The sequence below is a fragment of the Ahaetulla prasina genome, chromosome 1, assembly GCF_028640845.1.
Source record: "Ahaetulla prasina isolate Xishuangbanna chromosome 1, ASM2864084v1, whole genome shotgun sequence".
NCBI lineage: Eukaryota > Metazoa > Chordata > Lepidosauria > Squamata > Colubridae > Ahaetulla > Ahaetulla prasina.
The window spans coordinates 21,520,327-21,547,600 of NC_080539.1; the positions used below are offsets into that span (position 1 = coordinate 21,520,327).

At 40.7% G+C, this 27,274-nt stretch overlaps 1 protein-coding gene across 9 annotated transcripts in view; it reads right to left on the reverse strand.

The window, feature by feature from the left end:
• CUX1 (cut like homeobox 1) overlaps window positions 1-27,274 on the reverse strand; it is a 374,189-nt gene that overhangs the window by 71,045 nt on the left and 275,870 nt on the right. For 8 of the 9 annotated variants that reach the window (XR_009152844.1, XR_009152843.1, XM_058164375.1 and 5 more), the window contains one exon: window positions 834-1,136. The exons of the other annotated variant lie outside the window; for it this stretch is intronic. Coding sequence is in view for 6 of the 8 variants with exons in the window: in XM_058164375.1 (XP_058020358.1) it covers window positions 834-1,136 (303 nt within the window). In the remaining 2 variants the exon portion in view is untranslated. The remainder of the gene's footprint in view (window positions 1-833; window positions 1,137-27,274) is intronic. 9 annotated transcript variants of the gene reach the window in all.

A 27,274-nucleotide genomic window follows, 5' to 3' on the forward strand; every position in this document is an offset into this window, starting at 1 on the left:
TTGGGATAACCATGACCTGGATGACTGAGAATCTCCATAGACAATTAACAAAGAGGTTAATGGGTGGGGAATGAGAAAAATCTAATTAGTGGGAGACTGACTAGAGGGAAATATGATTAAAATGACAGATGGGTTGTCTGTCTGCCTGCCTCCAGAGCCAGTTTGCTATTGTGGTAAAAATACTGTGTGTCCTAGTCTTGCCTTAGGCACAAAGCTAGCTGGATGACCTGAGCCAGTCAAACCCTATTGGCCCTTAGAAAGAGGCAATGGCTAACCAACTTTTGAAAAATCTTACCAAGAAAACTGCAGGGACTAGATTAGGCAGTTGCCAGGAGCCAAAAACTGGTGAAGATACAAAACAAATAAAAGCAAAAAAATAGCACCTCTGCAAGCTTGCTATGCCCCAAATAGATTCTTTCTGTCCATTTTTTTTACCTGAGCACTAAATAAACTTGCAATAAACTTAATCTTTAGTCCAGTCATGTGATTCCTTGAAAACACAGCTACATTAAAGTTCCTAAAATGAACACTTGGAATTAGTATCTGCTGCAAGGAAGGCAATCATCATATGAGGAATGCTAAGATATGGTGCATTGTGCAAAGAGCCCTGCACAAATTTTGCACAAGTCCCATTAATTATCCACGTGCAAAGCCTTCTCGGATTCACCAAATAATTAAGATTGTAGACTTGCTTTTAATTAGATATCTGATCTGGCTTTCAACATGTTCCTATTAGCAACGCAAGAGGGAAAATGAACATTTAAAAACCCTTTACTGTAACAACAATCAGAAACACACACACACATACACAAGCACTTCTTTTGTTTTTTTACCAAGGTTGTTGTCCGTGAGCACCTCTTTCACCCGCTTGGTGATGCCATAGGTATCGAGTTCTGGTGACATGGCGACCAGTTCCTGAATGCTGAGTGATGAATGGCCGGAGAGAGGCAATGGGGTTGTGCAGTGGGAATCCGAAGTCGAGGCCTCGCTCGACTCCTGCAGCTTGCCTTCCTTACTGGTTTCAATGGCCGGGCAGGGCTGCTGGACCAGTTCCGTCAAGCTTTTCACAGAGTCGCTGGAACTCATTGGGGAATCGGGAGCAGGACTGCAACTGGCAGAGGTCTTTGGGGTACTTTCTGAAAAATCAGCAGAGGGAAAGAGAAGGGAGAAACTTACTTTCAACAAAATAGTCTGGCATCTAAGGTCTTGTTCCCAAAACTCCTTGTTATTTACTTGACCCAAAAATGGCTGATACTTGAAATATACTCTTAATCTCTTCCCCTCTGTCAGAAGTATGTTCCCTCTTTTCCTCATGGGCTACAGATTATTGTTAAGATCCGCTCTTTGAGGGATGTGAGGGGTGTAACAATAGCAACAAAATTAAACTTTTAAAAAGACACATGCAGCAATTAGTGTACAAAAGATTCTTTTTTCAGAGTTTAAAAAAACCCGCATTTGTCTAACTAAGGGCTGCCTAACTGGTGTCAGCTTAAAGTCCCAATGTAGACTAGATATAGAACGCTTTGCATGCAAAATCAAAAAAGGGCCTTCCCCATAATTTTTCCATGGAAAATACTTCAGGATTGTTCTTAGGCTGCACACAAAAGTCCTCAAGGAATACAGGTAGTATACAGGTAGTCCTTGACTTACTACAGTTTATTTAACAACTGTCTGAAGTTACAACGGCACTGAAAAAAGTGACTTATAACCATGACTTATGACCCAAAGGCCTCTCTCTTCTCTCTTGTGTGAGTGGAGCTGTATATGTGCGTGCACCAGCCCGCCCTTGTGCACCCCGGTTTCCCTCTCGTCCCCCAACTAGACCGCCAAGGCTGGGGACCACTAATTTAGAACTTCAGTAAGCAGAAAGGTTAAGCATTTGCTGTTCTTCTAAACTTTTTTTTTAATTTACATTTTTCAATGTTTTAGGAAAATACATTAGTTACTTCTCTACTTCTTCGCTGGCTGAAGAACTCTGGGAGTTGAAGTCCACAAGTCTTAAAGTTGCCAAGGTTGGAGACCCCTGATATAGGCCATGTCAAATGTCATCATTCCAACCATCATGGTCTCTGGCCACAAATTTCTGAAGATTTTGGTTAAAGATCCCTGCCTAACATCTAAAGATTGACAGGAAAGGTGCACAAATGTTTCTACACCAATACTGGCTACATCTTTACTGAAAAAAAAAGAATAGGAAATCAACTCCTCCTTTTCTATGCATTGGGTTGATTTCCTATTATGCTGATAGGGCTGAGAATACAATTTGTGAGTGGCTTTTGACTCCTTGGTGTGCGGATTGTAAGCAAAGCTGATAAGAGTGGACTGTGGAGAAGGACTAGGGATTTCCTTCACATTTGCTCTGGTTTGTTATTCCTCTTACTGGAACGAATGAGCTCCAATACAAAAGATGCTGCTCTACCTTATCTATTGTCAGCAGCCTAGGATGGGATGCGGACAGGTCACAAAATATAATATACCGCAATAAATGAGTAAACCTCTGCTCATGCTCAATCAAGTGTTTGCTTAAATAAGAACTTCTCATAATGGTGCCAAAAGACATAAAGAGTTATTTTGCTAGGGTTTTCTTTCCATTCTTCACCCAACGTGTGGAATAATATTTACTTTGTGGAAAATAAATGTGAATGGAGCAGAAACTCCAGATGTAAACTTCAGGAAATTGATCCACATGCCAAGCAAAGTATTGGCAACTATATACTGACAAGCTAGCTTTGTGCTCACTGCTGGAATTAAAAATCAAAATGATAATTTTCATGTTCTATTTTGAGACTTGTAGATATGAAACTCCAAAATAGAACCATGTGTGCACACATACATATATTTTGGAGTCTCCACATGTGGCAACTGACTTGTGAATTACACTCTAGTTAGTGAACTCCATGGAACTTCAATCGCAGGATGAACTTGTGAAACCAATGCCTTTAAAATGTGTTGCATGAGCTGGTCCTTAGAAAGCTTGCCCATATGTTACTTTTCCAATGAGGGATATGTCTGAACCTCATATTATTTTTAAAACTGTCTAAAAATAGTGACTACATGAGACAGATGGCTCCCCCTTCTTGGAATTATAGGTGCAGCAATAATTTTAATACAGCAGGCAATCAACAGCACTTCCTTCCAATTTGACGCTGTCCTACTGTATCGGGAGTACCTGACTGCTTCTGAGATTTGTGAACCAATACATTAGGCAGCTACAGTCCATGGGAAGTTGGGATACATCCTGAGCAGAAATGGATAAATTGAGTCTCAAGAGAGACGTGGCTTTCAAAATGTTGGCTGCAGCCTTAGAGTTCAGTGGCATAAATATAGTCAAGGCAGGAGTAGCAGGCAACTTGGGCTCCCACCTGGACCTTTAAAAAAAAAAAGATTGAAGATAACAGAATAACAGATCCCCTTCCAACTCTGTCATTCTGTTACCTTCAGTATTTTTTTTTAGCCAAACAAACTTGATTGTGGTCTGGTTGAGGGCTGACATGTTCTTATGGGGGAACCTAGTTATCTCCTCTAGAATGGCGCTATCAGCAGGAGATAGAACAATAGGCAAAAATTGGCTGTGGGTGAGCATGGCAGACTAGGATGACCATTAGATGACAGTAAAGTAATCCAGAACATTTCAACTCTTTGCTGCCATCTAGTAGTTCACTGACTCTTCCAGCCAAAAATCTGCTAGGACTAGTGCTTAAGCAACCCCGCTCTGCTTTGATATCCTTCTTCTCAAAAGCAGCTTGAATGTGCATTCCAAGGAAAGAGAACAACTTTGTTCTCTCAATTTCAAGTTATGTTGGGCTGGAGGTCCATCTCAGAGCTTTTCTTTGGTGCCTAGAGAATTCAGCTAACTCTAACCCTTGCTAAAACCCCTCCCCAAATTGTCCCCAAGCTAAATTTTAATATGACTGAATGGGAAAAAGCTTAAAAGTCAGAAATATTCCCATAATTCATAATTCTCTGTACTTTTAAGGCATACATTAGAAATAATAATAATAAAATTATTTAAACTCAAAAAAAAAGTCAGAAATATTCTTAAAACGTGTTTGTGCATAGGATCCCCCCCCCCAGGAATTTGGTTGAATTTGTTCTGGGCAGGTCATAGTTAATCAAACTGAAACCTAGAAGCTCTGGATTGTTCTAGGTTTCAGCCTAGATAAATTTTTGCACAATCCCTTCTTTTCCTTTCTCTTTCAATTCAAACATGGCATAACAAAACTGGCCCACATTTGCTTTTCTCCCTCAAACTGAAGACATTTTGTTTCGCCAAAAAGCTGTCCGCTGTTAACACTGATAATGTATACTGTATATTGCTGCTATTGCCAAATTTACATTACATAACAGTACTTGCAATGGGGGGGTGGGTGGGGGTGGAATCAACCAATATAAAATATATAACAGCTAACTAAATCAAGAGGAGGAAACTTGCTCCTTTCCTCCCACTGTATTACTCCCCAACAAACTCATGTACCGTATCCCTTCATTTGGAAAGTCATGCATGAACTGAACTTAAGAGAGTGAAATGTACCTAACGAATATGATGTGTTAAATATTTTATGGATGCAACACATATATTGGCAAAAAGAAAAGGTAGGTAAGTTATTCTTGACTCTATTACCTGGCTGACCTGCACGAAGCCCAGCAACCTTCAGGAATCCTTCCATCTAAGAATATTTGGTGAGAAATACTTATAAAACTGCTACTGAACCCAAAAAGATCCATGGTGAGTATCCTGAAGTAAATACAGCAATCCTTGACTTACAACTATAATTTGGACTGGATTCTTGGCTGTTGAGTGAAATGGTGGTTAAGCAAGATGCATCTGTGACTGTTTTCCTCAGTGACTGCAATCCCAGCTCTCCCAGTTGTGGTTGTTAAGTGGAGAGAGCAAAAGAGCTTCCTGATGAAGAAGGGCAGGTGGCTCCCCTCTGCGAATGGAAGGGAACCCCTGCCATGGACTGGAGAAGTGAAGCTCAGATCTTCAGAGTCCTTGCTTTGTTTCTCCAGCCCAGTGCAGGAGTTCCTCTCCCCTATCTGTGTCAAAGGAAGGGCTGGGTTGGAGAAATGAAGCAGGGATCCCAAAGATCTCTGCTTCCTTCCTCCAGCTCACTATGGTAATTCCCTTCTGCACCTGGAGGGGAAAGGGACACCTACGCTGGAGAAACAAAATGAGGATCCTGACCATCCAAGTTTCGTTTCTCCACTCTAAGGATTCCTCTGACCCCTGTGTATGAGGGATGGGGAAATCCTTCGGCAGGTGGCAGCAGGTGCCTTTTGGCTTCTCCACTGACTTTCTGGGGAAGCTGGCATTGAAGACGGCAAATGGTGACCACATGTTCATGGGATGCTTGGCAGCCGTTTCTAAGTGTGGACAAGTTACCAAGCATGCAGATCATGATCACTTGATGGGGGAGGGAGGTTTATAATGCTTTAGATGGCCAGAAGTGCTTTACAGACCATAAAGCACCATTTCTAAGCTGTTGCAACTTTAAACAGTCATTAAACAACCAGTCATCCAGGATTCCTATAAAAAGACTAGAACACGTTGTTTCCAGCAGCCAACACTCAGATAAGCAGGGATCAACACCAGACAAACCATCAGGGAAAAACAATATTCTAGCCATCAAGAAAAAACCATCAAAGAAACCACAGCCCTACCAAAACTGGCAGGGCAAGCGATTACATATAAACAGACAGCAAAGCCTACACTCATTCAGAAGAAACTTCACACCTGGTGCTGACCAAACAGCTGACCTAACTCCATCTTCCAGTATCAGAATTTTTGGATTACAAGGGCTTGTGGATAATGGCATCCCTTTTACAGAGAATTTCAGTACTCTTCTTCCACCTTCATTTTATTTTCTCTGAATCAGAGAATACTATCTGTCCACTGATCTCCTTTAGCATCTCAATTTGAGGTTAAAACCTTCTAAGATCTTTTGGAGCATTATCCTTTCCCCTCTCCCTGAATCTATTTCCACTCTTAATATCTTTATCATTGTAATACTCCTTGTCTTTTCTAAAAGCAGCCTGAAACACTTGTTCAGTTCCTTCCTAAAATCTTTCTCTTGTGCTTCTTTTCTTGATAATCACTACCATTGCGTCTGGCATCCAATTAGTTTTCTTTTCTTTTGGCAATCTCCTTTGACATTTATTCTTAACATCATTCTTTCATCTTGTTCTACGGTTCCTCTGCTTACCCATCAACAAGGTTTTCAAAGTTATACCTGATATTCTCTTCAAAAGGGAACACATTTTGAGCAGAGTTCTTCTAGTTAAGGTTATCTTAAAACTTGCATATGAATACTTCATGATGTGTTTCAAAATTGGTCACTGGCCACATCTGTGAACTCTTCCACCCCATTGTACCAATAATAGAGGCAAATATGATTTTCTATTTGTTCCTACTAGTCCCATCTGAAGTTCACATAAATGGAGGTTTTGTTAGGGTGTTTGAATAATGTGTTAGTAATGAAAAAAAAACACCTGTTTGTCAGAAACCACCTAAGTATTTTTCTGCTTCATTTCTATTTCCTAGGTCTTATAGTTAATCTGTGTTTTCCTATTTATTATTCTATTACTATGAGCCTTAGTGGCGCAGTGGTTAGACTGCAGTACTGCAGGCTAGTTCTGCTGACTGCCGGCTGCCAGCAGTTTGGCAGTTCAAATCCCACCAGGCTCAAGGTTGACTCATCCTTCCATCCTTCCGAGGTGGGTAAAAAAACTGTTGGGGGCAATATGCTGACTCTGTACACTGCTTAGAGAGGGCTGTAAAGCATCGTAAAGTGGTATATAAGTCTAAGTGTTATTGCTACTGCTATTCCCAATTTCGGCATTCCAGTCCCCAATTATAAGCAGCACATCTTGCTTGCATTTTTTTAAAATCTAAGATAGCACAACCATAACACACATTTGGAGACCTTCAGGTGAAGGAGGATTTAACAGAATAATAGAGTTGGAAGGGACCTTGGAGGTCTTCTAGCCCAACTCCCTATACTATTTCAGACAAATGGTTGACTATTGACTATTTAGACTGTATGGTGAGTGAAGAATCTTCATGAAACTCTGGTGGACCTCTTGCTAATCAGCATCATTGCTAGTTGCAATTGCTAGTATTATGAGGAAGGGCAGTTGAGCATAATGGGGACCATTACTTCTCTTTAACCATTTTTTACTAGCATGATACCAAGGCTCAACTTTATTATTTTGTTTCTAAGAGGGCAAGGTTCTTTGCAAACAGTGGGATTAAGACTGTGGTAGGTGAAAAGGGCTGAGAAGTAGGGTGATAAATTAAAGCTACTAAAACATTTGCACTAGTGTTTGAAAATAGAAAATTATATTTAGAAAAGGTGTCTTGACATTCCCGTAAAGGTTATTCTTAACTTAATTTTTTCCTCTACTTTAAATAGCTTATGGAAGATGCAAAAGAGACGCCCCCTTTCCCCCCCCAAAGCCACCCAAGTCCATATTTGATGTGCAAGACAATAAAAAAGCTACAGATCTAATTTCTTTTGTCTGCTTAGCTTCAGTTCACTGTGCAGCTGCATCCAAAGCCCAACAAATGTTATTTCCATATTGGAAGCAGTGAACCAGTAGTACTGTAAATTTGCCTTGATGCACCCATGCGAAGGACCAACTTGGCAGATCATCCATCTTGTTCACTGTACACTGTCAGGGACGGCATGAATTCCATACATGATAAACAGATTTTTTCCTCAGAACCTTGTCCTTTAACCCACTGCAAGGTCAAAACGATGGCTGCCCAGTAAATAAAACTGCCTGGTTCTGGTTCAGACGTTCCTCATAGTTCTGTCCTCTATTCATGGTTATTTTATACACATACATACAAACACAGCTGCTACGAACCTTCCCTACTCTTACTATTACTGTACAAAACCCAAGGAGCAAATAATACTGCTAATGATGCTACGGAAATACTAGAAGGAGGAGGACTGGGACATGGAGGAGAGACGGATGAAGCAGATCACAAAGCAAGCACCCACCATAATTGCCACTTTTCAGCTTGCGTTTATAACATCCACAGGCAATCCAACCATCTGCCTATTGCTGATTTATTTATTTGTTTTAACATTACTTGGCTTTATTTCATAAAGTCCCTGGATTAGAATGGAATTTCTACATTAAAACACCTCCTCACCCCTAAAAACTGTAAACACGTTATCTGTTTGGGTAAAGGCTTATGGACTTTATCCTCTGGGGGAAGAGAGGGATTGTGAGTTGCAAAGAAGGGAGGGGGACGACTAGAAGTTGAGAACAGTCTCGGTGCAAACAGAGAAAAAAAGACAAGGTAGTATAGTTCAAACCTAGGCGTGCAAAGTCTACTGGAATAAAAACAATACCTCTAAGCGATGCTGAAATAACCTCAAAGAAAGGAGATGACGGAGCTGTTACATCCCAGTCAATGAGATGCCAAAGCCCAGGCCTGCAAAAACGTTAACACACTCCATGCTCATTTCACACAACAACAACAACAACAATAAATGGGGCACTGAATCTCAAACCTGAGTGGCAGCGTTTCTTATGGTTTTTGATATAGCCAGGGATTCACAGAAGATGTAGTCTTGAGCTGTGGTGGCGCAGTGGCTACAGTGCAGTATTGCAGGCTAACTCTGCATTCCACTGCCAGGAGTTTGATCCTGACTGGCTCAAAGTTGACTCAGCTTTCCATCGTTCCGAGGTCAGTAAAATGAGGACCCAGATTGTTGGGGGCAATAGGCTGACTCTGTAAACTGCTTAAAGAGGGCTGTAAAGCACTATGAACTGGTATATAAGTCTAAGTGCTACTGCTGTATTTGAGAAGCTCTATTTTGATACAATCCAGTTTCTAATAACAAAGGAAAAAATCTAAAACGGGATGGTTACTAGAATGCAGTAACCATAAGGGTCTGGCTGGAAAATGTGGCGTTTCATCAACCACAGTAGTCAATGTGGAAGGTGGGCTCCTCTGAAGTTCAACAGATGTTGAGTTCTTTTTCCCCAGAATCCTTTCCCCAGAATTTGCACTTCACTGCAAATATGTAGATAGCAGATCAGAACTAAGATTGAGCCAAAAGCAAATTCCCTGCAATGTTTAAGATGATGTGTGGATGAACTGATTCAGCTCCTTTACAGAGCAATGTCCCTAAAAGGATTATTCAAATAAGGCGTCAACCTTTTCTATTATTTTTTTTTATTAAAAAAGTTTTACAAAAAGAGATTTTTTTGCAAATAATTCCCCTCCTCCTCCCTCCACCCCTCCCTCACCCTCTCCCCCCTCCCATCTTCACCCATCCCCCCACCCCAGATGTCTCAGAGCAAAATACAAGGTATAACATCTAGCAAACATAAGCTAAACTAAGCTAACTACCCATAAAGTCCCAACGCTCCCCTAGAACCTTAACTTCCTTTTTACATGAAAAAAAAACCCGAATACAATTCTTACATTCTATTCATTCATGAACTATTTGATACTCCTTAATCTAATACTTTTTGAATATAATCAAACCATCTTTTCCATTCCAATATGTATTTTTCTTGTCAATAATTTACTCTCTATTACCATACTTTTTATACTTATATAAATTTAACATTTCTAGCTCAAATTTTTTCCCAAGCTTCCCATCCACTTCTTCTACTGTCTAAGTCTATATTTATTACTTATTTATATTAAAGTTCCCCTCATATATGCTTTGCTTACAACCCTAAACCAATTCCCTAGATGTACCCCTATACATATTCATAACAGAAAATTCTTTCATTTGTCTTTTACATTCTTTTACAATCTCTTCATATCTAAACAAATTTCCATTTAACCTCCAAAATCTCTAAACTCTCTTTTCCTAACCTGGAAAGAGAATCATATTTTTAATCTAATATTCTAGTATATGTTTCCTGCAAACAAATCACTTCATTCTTGAATTACAAATAATAAAATATCTTCATTCTCTTCTGTGGTGAGTTTAAGCCATTAGCATTCCAAGTTGAGAATCTAATTACCATTTCTTCCTCTTTGGCCTAACACCCCCCCACACAGCCTCTACTTTATTAATTTCTCGAATTATCACTTGTGATTGTTGCATCTTTACTTCTTGTTCTTTACGTTTAATGGCTGCTCGAGTCATTCTTTGCTCCTTTACATCTCCTGTTTTCCCCAGTGGTTCTTGGCTTTGGAAAGTATTTAGAAGTTGCAGTGAATCTTCTTCAATGATTACAGCCCCTGCTTGAACTTGTGACTGCTTTCCTTCCTTCTGTCACTTTCTTGCCATCTCCCCTTCTCTTCTCCGCCGGGCTTCTGGCGATGGTAAATTCTCAGCCTTTAATACATCAGTATAAAAATCTCTTGCCTTCCAGATTGTGTTAAACCAATATCTTTTTCCTGTATAAGTCACTATTAATCCAGCTGGAACATCCCATCTAAACCGTATCTGTCGGTTTTTAAGTTCATCCACCAAAAAGGCAAACTCTTTTCTGTTTCTTAACATCTTAGGAGGAATTTCTTTCAAGAGACTAATATCTCTTGTCCTTCTATTTGAATTTTATTTTTATAGGATTCTTGTAAAATTTCATTTCTGATCCTCCTAGTTGTGAAATAAATCACAACATCTCTTGGCAACTGTCTCTGTCTGGCAACCCAGGAGTTGTTAACTCGATAAATTTTATCAATTTGAATTACAAGATCTGCTGGTTGCTCTCCAATCATCTGTGCAAAAGCCTCTACAAGAATCTCTTTTAAGTTCTCTCGATTATTTTCTTTCAATCCTCTCACTCTCAAGGCAAATTCCATCAATCTATATTGTAATAAGATAACTTCTTTGTCTGCCTTCTCCAGCTTAGTCTGTATCTCCTCCATTTTATTTTCCAAATTCAAATTAGATTGATTTCTTCCACCCTTTCATCCTGCTGAATCATATTTTTTGCCAAACTTTGAAATGCTAACACCATGTTGTCTCTTATATCCTTGTTTTGAGCTTCAACAACATCTTTAATTTCCAAAATCTCTTCTACAATTTGCCTAAATTTTCCCTCCATACCAACAATTTGCAACTCTAAAGCTTCCTTTAAGGATTCCTTTAAAAATTCCTTCAAAGATTCTTGTAAAACTTCCAAATTCAGTACTTTGTGAATCAGCCAGAAGTTGTGGCTTGTGTGTTTGAGCTGGCAAACCACCAGCGCTTTTGAGAACACTAGGTTTAATTTGCTTAGGGGCTATTTCTTGCTTTAAGTTTATACCTTGCAGCAATAAATTCAATAAGTTCAATTCTCCTTAAGTCTTCAAATTCTATAATCCTTTCACTTTTCACTTTTCAGTCTCTTCGTGTAGATATAGAATACAGCTTTCCAACAGCCTTAAACAGTGCTAAGGGCGCTAACAACATTAATAAAAAACTTTCACTTTCACGCCCTCTTAAAGCACAGGCGCTATTTCCTTTACTCTTTTCTTCTTAAATTGTTTCAACAAGGAACAATACAAACAAAGAGTTAAGGTTTAGTACTTGTAATTGCCAGCACGCCTGTCTTTGCTCTGTCTGCTTTGAAGTCAGATTGAAGTTTCATGTTGATTGCAGAGGTGGTCGCGGTGTTTTGTTCTGCTTAAAAGCAGAAGCGTCCCGGATCCGGAGCTCTGTTGGGCTTTCCAGGGAGCTCTCACCCTTCAAGCCCCTAGAATTGCTCCTGGGGCTTTCGGGGAGCTCTACCTTCACCCGACTGCTTGCCTTTCCCTCTTCTCCCGAGGGAAAGGTTTCCAAGCCGCCTGACAGCTGATTTTCACTGCCTAGGCAGCTTTAACGCGATCACGGGGCTGGCAATCCCGAAGGATCGTCTTCAACGCCTACGGCGCCACCGGAAGTCCAACCTTTTCTATTATTATCTTCGGAAAATCCTAAGAGATATTTTGTTTCCTTGCAAAATCTATCTACTCTATAGTGGACTTAGATTTGCAGAATCCCTGGTCCCCTTCTGGAGATATGATACAGGTCGAATGTTTTTAAAAAGCCACAGAGTGGTAAGAATTAATGTGCTGCCACTGCATGCTCCCACATTCTTGCCATGTTCTCTTCATCCCCAAATCAGGGGTGAAATTCAGCAGGTTCTGGAGAACCGGTAGTGGAAATTTTGAGTAGTTTGGAGAACTGGCAAACCTCTGGCAGGTCCCAGAGTGGGGTGGGAATGGAGATTTTGCAATATCCTCCTCCCAGGAGTGGGGAGGAAATGGGGATTTTGCAGGATCCTTCCTCTGCCACACCCAAGCTACACCTACCAAGCCACACTATGCCCACCAAGCCACGCCCACAGAACCAGTAGTAAAAAAACCTGAATTCTACCACTGCCGCAAATCAAATGAACCTCTTTGCTGCATATTTTCTAAAATTTGCCTATGAATGGTGCCAAGAAATATGCCACCATTGTGCCAGCAATTCTAAGTACATATTTTACAGACTTCTTGCTTATCTATGTTCTGCTATGGTTAATTAAGTAAGAGAAACAATAAATAAGAGAATTAATTAATTACGTAAGAGAAACAAATCAGGTGCTCTGTATTAGATGACCTGAATCAGTCCAGTTTGCCCTCTCAGGGTCGTAAGTAAGATTGCTTAGTAAAATGATCAATACTTATTTGTTCAGGTTAAAGGCTGCTACAAAAAAAGGCAGTACATGAAATTATAAACTATAAATCAAACAAAGCAGAGCAGAGGAAAAAAAAATCCTCGAACATTAAAGACTTGACTGGTTCACTTGAAAGACTACAGGTAGTCCTCCACTTGCGACCACAACTGAGCCCAAAATTTATGTTGCTCATTTGTTGTGGATTTGCCCCATTTTACGACTTTTCTTGTCACTGTGCTTAAGTGAATCATTGCAGTTGTTACATTAGTAACACGGTTGTTAAGTGAAGCTGGGTTCCCCATTGACTTTGCTTGTCCAACGGTCGCAAGAGCTTATCACATGACCCCAGGACCCTGAAACCGTCATATATATATATGAACCAGTCGCCAAGCATCTGAATATGGATCATGTGACCATGGGGATGTTGTAGCGGTCATGTGAAAAACAGTCATAAGTCACTTTTTTTCAATGTGGCTGTAACTTTGAACGGTCACTAAATGAACTGTTGGAAGTCGAGGACTACCTGTATGTGAATTCTGTCCTTATTACTTCACGGCAATGTGTCTCCCAGAATCAGAGCCCTGAGAAACAGGGTTTTCTAACATCTCAATCCTGCCATCTTGGCTCTAGGTCAGGGGTCTCCAACCTTGGTCCCTTTAAGACTTGTGGACTTCAACTCCCAGAGTCCCTCAGCCAGCAAAGCTGGCTGAGGAACTCTGGGAGTTGAAGTCCACAAGTCTTAAAGGGGCCAAGGTTGGAGACCCCTGCTCTAGGTTTCTCTTTCCTTCCCCCAAGAAAATTTATTTCTTGTCCTTTGAAGCATTTCCTAAACTACCCATCGGATGCAAGATATACTAGCTCTGCGGGTCGATCTTCGAGACAATTCCCTTTATTCATGAATACTTGAATGCTAAATTAAAATTCTCTAATAGAATAGATGCTGGATATTGTTGTATTCCTCTGACATTTTTCAAGTATTCTGTGATACAAAACCATCTGGAGTCAGTGTCTAATATCTAGTTTTAAAGCAATCAATAATTGCTTGATGAAGAGGGCTTCTTTAGATCACCTACCCTCTTCACTTAAAATTGCACTGCTAATAATAGTTTAGCTTACTCCCACATTACATACTTTGCTTAACATACAGCTGTTTTACAATATATCTGTATTCTATTTTCATATTTTGTTAATACAAATTGGGAGGAATTTTAGGCTTCCCATATATAATTTATTTTTAAACCACCTCACCGTTTGCCTCATTCCCCAATCTCATGGGAATTACAGAGCTCTTAATGGGTACTTTAGGTTTCGCTCTTTGGAAGTCCTTTTGTGATTAATTCAATTTTTATATTTGCCATTACACGCCTCTGTTAAGGATTCCATTAACACTAAGAAAAAATGAAGATGTTTTTTAAACATCCAGCAATCTTTCCTCCAGAATATATTTGCCCTTAAAATAATTTGTAAGATACGAAGTAGAAATATACATAGGCTTTACTGACAAACAGCACCAAAATAGTCAAGTCTGAAAAATGAAAAAATTTACAATCCTGAAACAAATACAATATCTTACAACAACAGTATTGAAGAGCTTCAGAAGTACAGTCCAACCATGACAGAACCTTTTCAAATGTACCCTGAGAAGGATGCATTTGCCCAACACTCGTCACTCAATTCTCTTTTAACAAGTCAAAGAGACCAAAGGTATTGACTAGAAAAGAGCAGCAGACACAAATCGAAGGGGAGAAACTAGAAAATGATAACAGCAGGAAAGTTGCCCTAGAAAGTTATGTTGTTTCAGCTGAGCACCAAAGAGGGACAGGGTTGGTTCCCCCCCCCCCTTGCCAACGATTTAGAGCAATAGCACTTAGACTTATATACCACTTTACAGTGCTTTAACAGCCCTCTCTAAGTGGTTTACAGAGTCAGCCTATTGCCCCCAACAATCTGGGTCCTCATTTTACCCACTTTGGAAGGATGGAAGGCTGAGTCAACCTTGAACCGGTGAGATTTGAACTGCCAAATTGCAGTCAGCCGGCAGTCAGCAGAAGTAGCCTGCGGTACTGCATTCTAACCACTGCGCTACCGTATAGAACCCATGATGGTTACCAGCAGCTTTACATTTAAAAGTACAGCCAGTCCTTGACTTACAACAGTTCATTTAGTGACAACGGGGCTGAAAACAGTGACTTATGACCTCTTTTCACACTTAAGACCATTGCAGCATCCCCATGGTCATGTGATCAAAATTCAGTTGCTTTGTGACTGGTTCGTATTTATGATGGTTGCGATGTCCCAGAGTCATGTGACCAGCTTTTTCCTTCAGAGAACTATTTGATTTTTAAATAAATTTTAGAACAACTAATGTTGTTCTAACCTCATTACAGGTAGTCCTTGATTTACGACTATAATTGAGCCCAATGTTTATTTTGCTAAGGGAAACATTTGTTAAGTGAGTTTTGCCCAGTTTTATGACCTTTATTGCCACGGTTTTAAGTGAATCCCCTTGAAGAGCACCCGCAGGCTCCAGTTAGTCCAGAATGCAGCTGTGCGGGTGATAGAGGGAGCGGTTCGGAGCTCCCATGTAACACCTATCCTGCGCAGACTGCACTGGCTGCCTGTTGTCTTCTGGGTGCGCTTCAAGGTATTGGTTACCACCTTTAAAGCGCTTCATGGCTTAGGACCGGGATATTTACGGGACCATCTACTGCCGTCTGGTACCTCCCACCGACCTGTGCGTTCTCACAGAGAGGGACTCCTTAGGGTGCCGTCAGCCTAGCAATGTCGGCTGGCGGCCCCCAGGGGAAGGGCCTTCTCTGTGGGACTCCTACCCTGTGGAACGAACTTCCCCCTGGACTTCGACAACTACCTGACCTTCAGACCTTTCGCCGCGAACTTAAGACTTATTTATTCCGTCTTGCTGGACTGGCTTGAATTTTAATCTTTTAGTTGATTTTATGGGTTTTAATTTTATTAATTTTTATCGGGATTGATTGTTTTTTAAAAAATTGGGCCAAATTTAATAAGTTTTTTAATGTATGTTTTTAGTATTGTATGTGTCTTTATTGTTTTTTATCTTGGCTGTAAACCGCTCTGAGTCCTTCGGGAGAAGAGCGGTATACAAATTAAAATCTTATCTTATCTTATCTTATCACCACAGTTGTTAAGTTAGTAATATGGTTGTTAAGTGAATCTGGCTTCCCCATAGACTTTACCTGTCAGTAGGTTGAAAAGGTATTATGTACATATGTATTTTCTATGCTGTCCATTTCACTCATACAGCTATTTTGGGTAGCTGTATACAAAGGTATCAAATATTTTGGCCACCTAATGAGAAGGAAGGACTCACTGGAGAAGAGCCTAATGCTGGGAAAGATTGAGGGCAAAAGAAGAAAGGGACGACAGAGAATGAGATGGCTGGATGGAGTCACTGAAGCAGTAGGCGTGAGCTTAAATGGACTCCAGAGGATGGTAGAGGATAGGAAGGCCTGTGGGAACGTTGTCCATGGGGTCGCGATGGGTCGGACACGACTTCGCAACTAACAACAACAATACCAAGATATGATTGTTTCATTAAAAAAATCTTGAATACAGGGCGCTATCTGCCTATGAAAACCACAAAGGTCTTTCAAATATCACAGAAACACTACCATGAATAAATGGGTTGCGTGTTCCTCATTTTGTTTCGGTTATACCTCAGTGTTCTCAAAATTCTCTGCTAACAGAAATGGGACTTAAGACAAGACTTGATTATCAAGTCCCTCCTTTAGAACATAACAGTTTCTATTACTAGTACGTGTGTCATTTTCTTCCTGTCTTTATACTGTAGTATCTCAGTAGTTGAGCACGTGGTAAGTAGGCAGGAACTCTCACTCAATTCAGGCCATTTCCAGCTAAAAAAAGAATTGGGGGGGAGGATCTACATAAAAGTTTGGTGCTATGATATCTCATTCACTCTTGAGGTACTCACAGCATCCCTAAATTATCTTCTTGGGGTTATTTTCTTAAATATTCCCTTTTATTTTAATTTTAATGACAGCTCTTTTGGGAACTATAGCTTATGTGAGCTGCTGAGAAAGGGATGCTTTGATTTATTGTGTTACCTTCTTTATTTGTGAGATGATCCCAAGTCCAGCTGCTTGGATAGTCATGGGAATAGAGCATGAACTAGATCAGTAGTAGTTCCATCTCCGCTGAAGGCAATGGAAGAGTATGGCTGAGAGGAGGTATTCCTTCAGCCAATGAGAAAGATGATATTAAGGGTTAATTTTAAAGAGTTGTCAAGGAGACAAATGTTCTGCTCTAAACTGTCCTTGGGAAGGGATCTGAAGCCAGGAAAGTAGAGATGTGTTTTATTATGTATTTACTGGAGTTATTTCCCCATTGTGCACCAATGAAGCAAAGCTGTAGACATTCATAAATGCGGAGGTTACCATGCAGTTATGGACATAACCCCCCCCCCCCGGAAATAATTTCAGGCAAAGGCAGTCGCATCTTGCTGCAGTTTATAAGCAAAATATATTTCCTTTTCAAGCAGGAATGCCTGAGAATTTTGTTTTGTTTGTATTTATAAGTGAACACATCTAAGCAACATTTTGCTGACTATATGGAAGTTAGAACATACAATAATTGTCTTTTGAGCTTGTTTTTTTCCTGTCTCAAATTCAGTTCTTTGTTCAAAAAGAAAATAAAATACATATGAAGGAATCATGCCTGCAATAATGAGGATGTCAAGAAATTCTGCACCTAAAAATAAAGGTGCTATAGAACAATTCTAGCTTTCAAGCCCAAACCGTAGAATGCCCCTTAATGCCAATATAAGACAGTTTTTCTCCCCAGTAACAGTTAACCCCTCTCTATCAACAGAATAGTGTAGAATACTATACAGCAGGGGTGTCCAAACTTGGCCCCTTGAAGAGTGGTGGACTTCAACTCCCAGAATTCCCCAGCCAGCATGAGCTATAAATATGAGCAAGTTGCTGGCTGGGGGAATTCTGGGAGTTGAAGTCCACCACTCTTCAAGGGGCCAAGTTTGGACATCCCTGCTATACAGGTAATTTGCAACTTACAATAGCCACAATATAGTGCAGTGATGGCGAACCTTTTAGACACCGAGTGCCCAAACTGTGCACGTGCGCGTGCCCAAACTGAAAGAATGTGTGAATACGTGCATGCACGGACATGTGCTCGTGTGCATATGTGGATATGCGTGAACATGGACAAGTGTGGACATGCGCGTATTCGCAGCAGAGACCCGAAGACCAGCTGGGTGGTGGGAGGCGGGGCATCCCAACACTGGCAGCGCGGCAAGAGGTAAGATCTTTTGCTTTTATGAGCTTCTGTTTCATCATTTGCAGGGAAACAGAAGCTCACGAAAGAAACGCCACGGAGATCTGACCTGGGATGACGGCGCATGTGCCAGCAGACAGGGCTCTGCGTGCCACCTATGGCACGCGCGCCATAGGTTTGCCATCCTGGGTCTAGTGGCTATTTGAAGTTACCACGGCACTGAAAAACTGAATTAAGTCCGTTTTTCACACCTACAACCATTGTAGCACCCTTATGGTTACACGATCAAAATCTGAGTGCTTGGCAACTGGCATGTATTTGTGACAGCTGCAGTGTCCCATGGTCATGTGATCACTGTTTCTAATCTTCCCAGCTGGCTTCTGACAAGCAAAGTCAATGAGGAATCCAGATTTGCTTAACAACTGGATGTCCCAAAGTGCTTTTTCAAAAGGGAAGTTAGAACTGAAGAACCTTCTTGGATGAGAAGCGAAACATCTTCAAGGAAAAACAAAGGAAGATCAGTTGCCTGTTGAAAAATCACCTTGGGACAACTATGACCTGCATGACTCAGAATCTCCATAGACATTTAATAACTGGATGATTTGCTTAACAAATAAAATGATTCACTTAACAATTGTGGCAAAAAGATTGCAAAAACTGGGCACAAGTCATTCAACAACTGTCTTGCTTAGCAATGGAAATATTGGGCTCAATTGTGATCATAACTCAAGGACTACCTGTAAATGGAAAAAGCTTTTTTAAGATCACTAAAATAATGTTTCCTCACTCTTTACTTTTTTCAGTTCCCTGTAGACAAGTAATCTGTTGGGAATCTGGAGTGTTGCATGCTTAACATCTCAGAAGGGTGCAAGCATAAAAAAGGATAAAAAATATTAGAATAACATTCTCTCCTAAGTATTTCAAATATAAAATGCTGTGAGGAAAATTCTTCCTTCAAGACAATATAGATAACTGTCATATTCTCTATGAACTAAAGCAGTAGTGAGTTTCAATTTAGTTTGCTACCAGTTCGCTCGTGTACGTGTGCGCGCGATGCTTCTGCATTGGGCAGGTGGGCGGAGCCCCCTACTGCCGCCGCTACTGGTTCGCCCAATCCGGGGTGAACTGATAGCAACTCATCACTGAACTAAAGGAATAAAAAGCAGAGCTATTGTGCAATTTATCCAAAACCATCTACAGTTGATACGAGCCACTTTTTAAATTCTAGTGAACAACACTCGAGTTCCAATAATAATAACCTAAATTCCATTTAGTGTTCATTTGAGCAGTCAGGATAAAGTCATTTCTTATTATCTTCCCACTGTGTAAAAAATAGCTTGAAGGTAGGAAGTCAGCAAGCATTTTCACCAAAAAGTAATTATCAGGAGTGACATTTTTACTGCTGGCGTGCCATAAGGCGAGACGTGCATTCGGAAGGACAACTTGCTGAAGCAAAATGACAGGCCAGGCCGTGACATTCCAGCAAGCCCCAGACAGTATTTTCCTGGCGGTGGGGTTTGATGGACCACTTCTCATTAAGTCCAGGGTCTAGGCTTCAGGTTCATGCCAAACTAGTCAAATCCAAAAATAATGTATAAATTAATACCGGGGGCTGGGAAAGGACCGACTGGAGAGGACAAGCAGCTCTTCAGAACTGTACCAGAAAGGTTCTATACCTTGGCTATTGCTTCCACAATTAAAAATAAATAAATAAAGTGATAACTGGGATTGGGCAGTTGTAAGTCACCTTGGGTTTGATTGACTCATGGATGCCTGTGACTCAGAAACACCAGTTGACCCGGTATCCGTCAACCCTTCAAGGTAGACCAAACTAAGAAACTAAAGTCATATAGGCCAATACTACCTTTAATATAATTAGGTTATGGCAACAGAATCATGCAAATCTGAATATGTTTCTCCCCTCCCTCCCTTTATAACTTTGGGAGAACTGGGGTGTGTGTATGTTTTGTATGAGATGCTTTCTCAGGTTACAATTCTACTCCCGATTCAGATGCCTCTTATCTGATCAGGAAGTGGCTTTTCCTTCTATTAATGTTATTTCTTCTGCTCATTACAATATCTTAAAGGTAGGGGGAGAAATCTAACTGGCATAGCAATGCTTTGCTGAAGTTTTCCAATTTCCCTCTAGGAATGGCCTGCCAGGAAGCCTTGCCATGGAACCCCACTTTGTTTGCAAAAATGCGGGTGGCATATCCTAAGTTGCATAGGCACTTTAGAATTATTATTATTACTTATTACTGTCATATAAAATATTGGAGAGTGCAGTCCTAAACTCACCCAATACGGATGTGTGTGGTAAGGAAAAGGCAGCAGTGGCAGGCAAGAAAGAGATCTCTTGGCCGGTGTTTTGGAAAGTCAAATGAGACAAGGTATGGGAGGGTGAGGGAAAATGGAGGGGAAAAAAATGTTCTGTTGTACGTCTGTTTATATGTGCGGGTGTGTGTGTGTGGTGTGGTGTCGTGAGGGGAGATGATCCATGAGGAAGAATCCAGAACTGTACCACCATGTTATAGTTTTATGAATTATTTAATGCAAAACAACTGTTCTTCTCTCAAGTAGAACTGAGAGCTATTAGGATCTGTTCCATTCATAGATGTTTGACTATTTTCTGAAAGTTTCTGTATCTAAATATTCTTGATGTAGTCCTTCTCCAGAATAAGTAAGAACAAGATTATGGCTCTTTTAGGGGAGGAGCCTATGTGTGGTTAAGTGTGGCTTCTCCTAGCCAATTCAATCTTCAGACATAGGATCACCCAGTAACATTGATAGCTTCCTCTGGGCATAGATTTCTCTACTTACTTTCTAAGGCCATTAATACCAACCAAGGTATTTCTGAAGACTTCAGAGTTCTGTTCCGCTAAAATCCCATTACTAACTTCTTTATAACTATTGATTTATCTAGTCTAGCATAAAGTAATGCCAAATTCTCTCTTACCTATCCATCAGAGAAGTGATTTTATAATAAAAGGCATTCTCATAAACCTTTTGGTCACCTCAAAACCAAATAAGTGCAGAACACGGCATGGGAATTTTCCCTTGAGAATTTCCCCCGAATTCTCTTCTTTTCTCAAAGAAAAATATAAAGCAGATTCACTTTACTTAAATGGAGTGAGAACTGTTTAAACTGCACAGTATAGAGTAGGAGTGTCATATTCGACTTCATTGAGGGCTGCATCAGGATTGTTTGACCTCGGAGGGGCATGGCCGGCTCAATGTCACTCGTGTCGGGGGCGCCTGTGGTGGCCTGAGCGCTCAGCCAGCGAAAACAGGCTCCTGAGCTACGTTTTTGCTTCAGACTGCCTCTTGCAATCCTCTGCCAGTGAAAACAGAGCTTGGGTGAGCCGCCCACGGGCTCCGTTTTCGCTGGCAGAGGCACCATGAGCCAGTCCTTCTCTGTTTCCAGGGTGGCCCTGCGGGCCAAATCAAAACACCCTGTGGACTGCATCTGGCCCTCGGGCCTTGAATTTGACATCCCTGGTGTACAGTCTAGCATACTTTCTTTCATTTTTTAAAAAAATGCTTCCAAGTTCTTAAGCAGAATCCTTTATCCCATGAGGGCTTCCCAACCCCTGGTGCGCATTTCAGTGCCGAGCTGCAGCCCATTTGGAACCGAGGCCACGGAAGTGGTGGGTGAGTGCGTGCGCATGCAAGCACGAAGCTGCATTTGTGAAAGCGGTTTGTGCACAGATGAAACCATCCCCTCTAACCCTCCCACTGCTGCCACCACCTCTGCCAAACCACCAAGCCAGAAAGTTTGGAGACAGCTGCTTTATCCAGTCCTGCAATTTGGGATTATTTAACTGGAGATGTTGGGGATTGAACTTGGAACCTGCTGCATTTAAAACAAATGCTCAGCCAGCACAGATACTGTTCCTCTCACTTCTGGCTTCATACCCATTTTAGCTGAACTTCCAACACTTCACCGCAGGACAGTGGCGTTAACTGTCTTTTATAACATTCAATGTTATAAACTTGCCTTCCAGCTTCTGAAAAAAAACAGTGTTAGCTCCAAAGCCCTCCCAATAGCCTAACAGATATATTAAGACACATTATTTTACACATCCTTAAAGACACAGTAGCTTTGCTTCCCTAAAATGGTAAAATTTGTGATTAAAAAAAAATATGTTGAGAGAGGGTACTTATATGTAGGACAGTCAGTAAAAAGTAATTTATCATTTTCCTGCATCGGTAGGCACACTACCAGCCAATTCTCTTTCCACATTCATCTTGCAATCACCCTATTATTTGCATATTAATCAGGCAGTGGAGCATGAATGAACAGCATCCCAACCAACTGCTGCACTGTCTCAGGAGGAAGGCTCAGTAATTATCATAGATCAGTGTTATGATGTGGTAATTGATTATAACATCTTTCAGTTGTCCCTGGGGAGTCCCGGTGCTAGCCTAGCTCAGGGCCCAAATTTCTACATGAATATCCCTTCTCTCTCTCTCTCTCTCTCTTCCCCCTCCCCTCTCCTGCTAAGAATTAGAAAGGAAATAGTCTTCTTTTGCTTTCCCCTTGCCACTCCATGGGCCCCTTCCCCAACGCTGGTAATTAGTGCACATTTTAAACTTTATTTTAAATAAATAAAGGTTGAGAGGGTGGCAGAAGATTAATTCTCTCAGAACAGATTATCAAAACATAATGAGAAATTCTCTATGGAAGATCTGCGCAAATTGCACTGAAACAAATGGGAGGCCAGGCAAGCCTGCTTACATCAGATAAATGTCTGGTAAATCATTGTTAAAATTGCTATTTATTATTTACATAGCATCTGAAGTTTCCGAGCACCATACACAGATATTTTTTTTTTAAAAAAAGCAGGCCCATGCTGACAATTCTATAATCTAATTACAGGTAGGAGAGGAAGGGGTGGAGGGTGAGGGAAGGCAAGACAATAGTATAGAACTGTGATGGCGAACCTATGGCACGCATGCTGGAAGTGGCATGCAGAGCCATTTCTCCGGGCATGTCACCCGTTGCTCTTCTGGGTTTTGGCGGGCTGGCCAGTTAGTCTTCACACGCATGGGAGCACTGGAAACGAGAAGAGCAGCTGCCTGGCCTGCATGCGCACGTGGGGAAGATGATCTTTCAGAAACCGGAAGAGCAGTTGCCCAGTCCGCATGCGTGCACCAGGAAGATGATCTTCCAGTTTCCGACGTGTGCATGTGCCAGCTGGTCTTCACGCGTGCATGTACGAAAGACAAGGTGGCCGGTGCGCATGTACGCGCTAGAAACAGGAAGATCATTTTCCTGGTGCACGCATGCGTACTGGGTGACTGCTCTTCCGGTTTCTGGGATGCACGTGCATTTCCTCCCCCCCCCCCGTTTCAGCAAAAAGGTTTCCCAACTCTGGTACAGAATATAGAACCAGACTAATATAGGTGGGCAATTTTAGTCTAAACTCCTGGTTCCTATAATAGTTATATGTTCTATGGGACTGCATTTAACTCAAAGGTACCCAACCCTGAATTTAAGACAAGCCACTGCACCCCTCCCAAAAGAAAAGAAAAATTATGCAGAATTCCTCATCTTTTTACTATACTTTACTATATTTACTATATTCTTATTAACTTTAATACAATCTTCTCATTTTAATGTGGGGGTGGGGAGGAAATATATTTTTAAATAAATAAAGTAGTCAACAGACCTTTAACACGTAACAATTTTTCCAATAGTTTTATGAACTATCATTTATATTATTGTAATATAAATTATGAAATTATAATATACATGATTATAATGTAAATTATTGTATTGTTTATGAAGCTGATGGCTTTGTAAACCTGATAGCTTTATGAATGGATGAAAAATGCTCTTTCAGGGCATCTGATTATGGACCATCATAACATGTCACATCAGGAAGCTCCACAATTTATCACTGTATTGGAAAAAGAACCCTTTCATTGGGTTTTGATATAATGAGAGACAGACAATAAAGCTTGAATAATGCAGTTCTTGTTTTGACAATAAACCGTTTAAATTTTTGAGACAATCACTATTCCTAAGGGAACTGATTAGAAATACCATACCTAATGTGCAAAAAAAAAAAAAAAGTCATTAGATGGCAGCACACAGAGTTCTCTGTATCTTTGCTTCCATCTAATGGTCATCCAAATTTCTGCAGGACAGATATGACAGTGCTGTAGAGAAAAACTTTTTCATCCATGAAATTGGGCGATTTGTTGTTTGTTTTCCTAGAAGTGAAAAACCCAGAAATATATAATTCATTCTTTTTTTAGTGTTGTGCAGGCATGTTGATTGGGAATTATGAGAGATTTAGTCCAGCACTTTTCAAAGTCATCAGCAAGGTTAGTTCTAACTCCTGCTAATTTTTAATCCCCTTTTCATTGACATGATGCTTTTGTGGCGTCAAATTGACACAAAAGCGTACCTCATAATTTATATGACCGGATTGTATTAACAGGTCTTGGCAACAGATAACAACATGTCAGGATGTTCTTATCTACAATCTCAACGAAATCAGTGATTATCTGCTACTGGATGTTGATATCTGATCATTCTCCATCTCTCTACATTTGCTTACCGAATATGCCTTTCCTGTCTCTTATAAAATAAAACAGTGCAAGCTCTGAGAATAGTAATTGCAAACTTTTCATACAAAAGGCAGTTTTCACTGCTTTATTTAGGTACCCACTGACAGACTAATTCTTGTCCCTTCAGCAAAAGGGCAAATGCAGCATCTGCCAGTTGATTGGCACTATTTTTAGGACCCAAGTTCCAAATAGGAAGATGTGGGGGAAGGAGGGGGAGGGGAAGAGAATCAGATATGGGAAAAAAAAGCCGTATATAATGAATTACACTGGGAAGAACAATGGTAGGGGGTGAAGAGAAAAGGAATGGTAACTTTGCCTCATGTCCTTAATAAAACCTTATTTTTTTCTTTTTCTTGTCTTTTTTAAATATTATCTTTTTTTCTGAAGGTAGATGTTATTACAGGGGAATACCACGGCACTGGAAAAAGTGACTTATGATTGTTTTTCACATTTACCACCTTTGTAGCATCTGTAGGATCATGTGATCAGGTACCTGGCAAGTGGCATGTATTTATGATGGTTGTAGTATCCCAAGGTCACCTGATCTCCTTTTGCAAACTTTCTGACAAGCAAAGTCAATGGGGAAGCCAGATTCACTTAACAACCAGGTTACTAACATATTCATTGCAGTGATTCACTTAACAATGGTGGCAAGAACGGTTGTAAAATCGGATAAGATTCACTTAATAAATGTCTCACTAAACAACATAAATTTTGGGCTCTATTGCAGTCATAAGTCTATGATCAATCATATACTACCTGTATTGCTCTGGAAATCAATCCCCCTGCAGGGCCAGATAAAAGATTTACCCAGAGTCTTTCTCCCTGTACAATGAGTTTCTAAAGTGGAACATTCAAATATGTTGAAATGATTTAAGTATCTATTTTCTGACAAATGGAAATCCTGTATGATTCTGCTACATATAAATGGGGGCAGAAGAAAGTTGTAGCATTCTAGATTTTATGCTGCTCCTTTGCATCTTATTCCCTTCAAGTCATAGAGCCGTAGCAAGAAAGGTTTAGTACAGTATGTCCACTTACTCTGCACACAACAATCCATAAGCTTTTTACACGGAGGCACATTTGAAGCCACTGAAACCGATAGTTGTACAGCTATGTAGGGAAATGGAGTGAAACAGTATTGTGAATTCTTGCATGCTTCCAAATTCAGGCAGAGGAAATAGGGAATTGCCTTGAAGGCAACAATCAGATAAGAGGGGCTTGAGCCCGGCCTAAAAAATTAGTTTGAGTAAACATCTCAGACAGACTCTTTCCTAGTGCACACTAAGAGGAAGGGAGCATATAGAATAGAATAGAATAGAATAGAATAGAATAGAATAGAATAGAATAGAATAGAATAGAATAGAATAGAATTGTTGTGTCTTGCCCGCCCTCAGAGCAGCCGGGGCCTTCTTACCTGCTCCCGAACACTGAGGAATGTATGCCTCCCGGTCCCAGTCCTGGCTCCATGCCCAGACAAACTGCAGAAGAAGGAGCATCTCCCTGCCCCAGCCCTGACTCCATGCCCAGGCAAACGGAGCAGCTAGACCCCTCCCCCTCCTCCACAGCATGTGAGCCTGAGGAGGGTTTATTCCCAACAGCTGCTGATTGGTGTGACCCTCGCATCAGAAGATTGGATAGGCAGAGGCAACAGAGGGAAGGGAGGGGCAGGCCTTAATGAGTGCTGAGTCATGGAGCCACACCCCATGGCCTATATAAAGGATCTACTTTCTGGCAGTCTCTGAGTCAGGCAAAAGCTGAACTTATCTTGCTGAAGTCACTTACTGGTCTCCTGCCTGCTCTGAGGACTTTGCTAGGACTTTGGGCAGAGCTGTAGAGGCAAGCCTGATTCGGATTTCCCTGACCCGGCCGTCAGCGGAGGAGTGGGACACGACAAGAATAGAATAGAATTTTTATTGGCCAAGTGTGATTGGACACACAAGGAATTTGTCTTGGTGCATATGCTCTCAGTGTACATAAAAGAAAAGATACGTTCATCAAGGTACAACATTTACAACACAAATGATGGTCAATATATCAATATAAATCATAAGGATTGCCAGCAAGAAGTTATTCAGACTTATATAGATGTTACAATGAAAATAGCCCTCATTTATATGGCACAGGTTTTTTAGTGTGCTGTACTTTGTTGGACCAACAGCTCTATAGTTTCTGCTTTGAAATGGTGCAGCTCTGATTGCCCCTCTTCGCCATAATAATAATAATAATAATAATAATAATAATAATAATAATAATAATAATAATAATAATACGTTAAGTAGTTCTGAAGGGCCTAATGCTGAAATGCTTCTGGTTTTCTCCCCCCCACTAGTCATCCACACGGCTTACTCTGTTCACTTCCTCATTTAATTTCAACAGCCACCAACTTTGATGGATTACTCTGATGGGAGCTCTATACCGCTCCATCTCTAAATCCTTTATTTTCCAGGACATAGACATAAAATTGCTTTGTGGTGAGGGACACTCAAAGCAAATTTGTAAGAAAACTGAATTCCTGACCCTGGGTTACATTAGTGCTCTGAAACAGTAGGATTTATTTATTCCTTTATTATTTATATATCCATATGTGATGTTTATATATTGAAGGGACTTGATTATTACTAGTCAACTGAGAGCGTAAGGCCATTTTCACACCATTTCCACTTCCCAATGCCTCACATTGTAGCTTTAAAATAATTGTAATCATTTTCCCTTTCTGCTTTTTTAAAACTAGTGCTGACCAGTAGGCTTGTGCCAAAAATATCAAATCATCTACTTTAGACACTAAAGTTATTTCTAG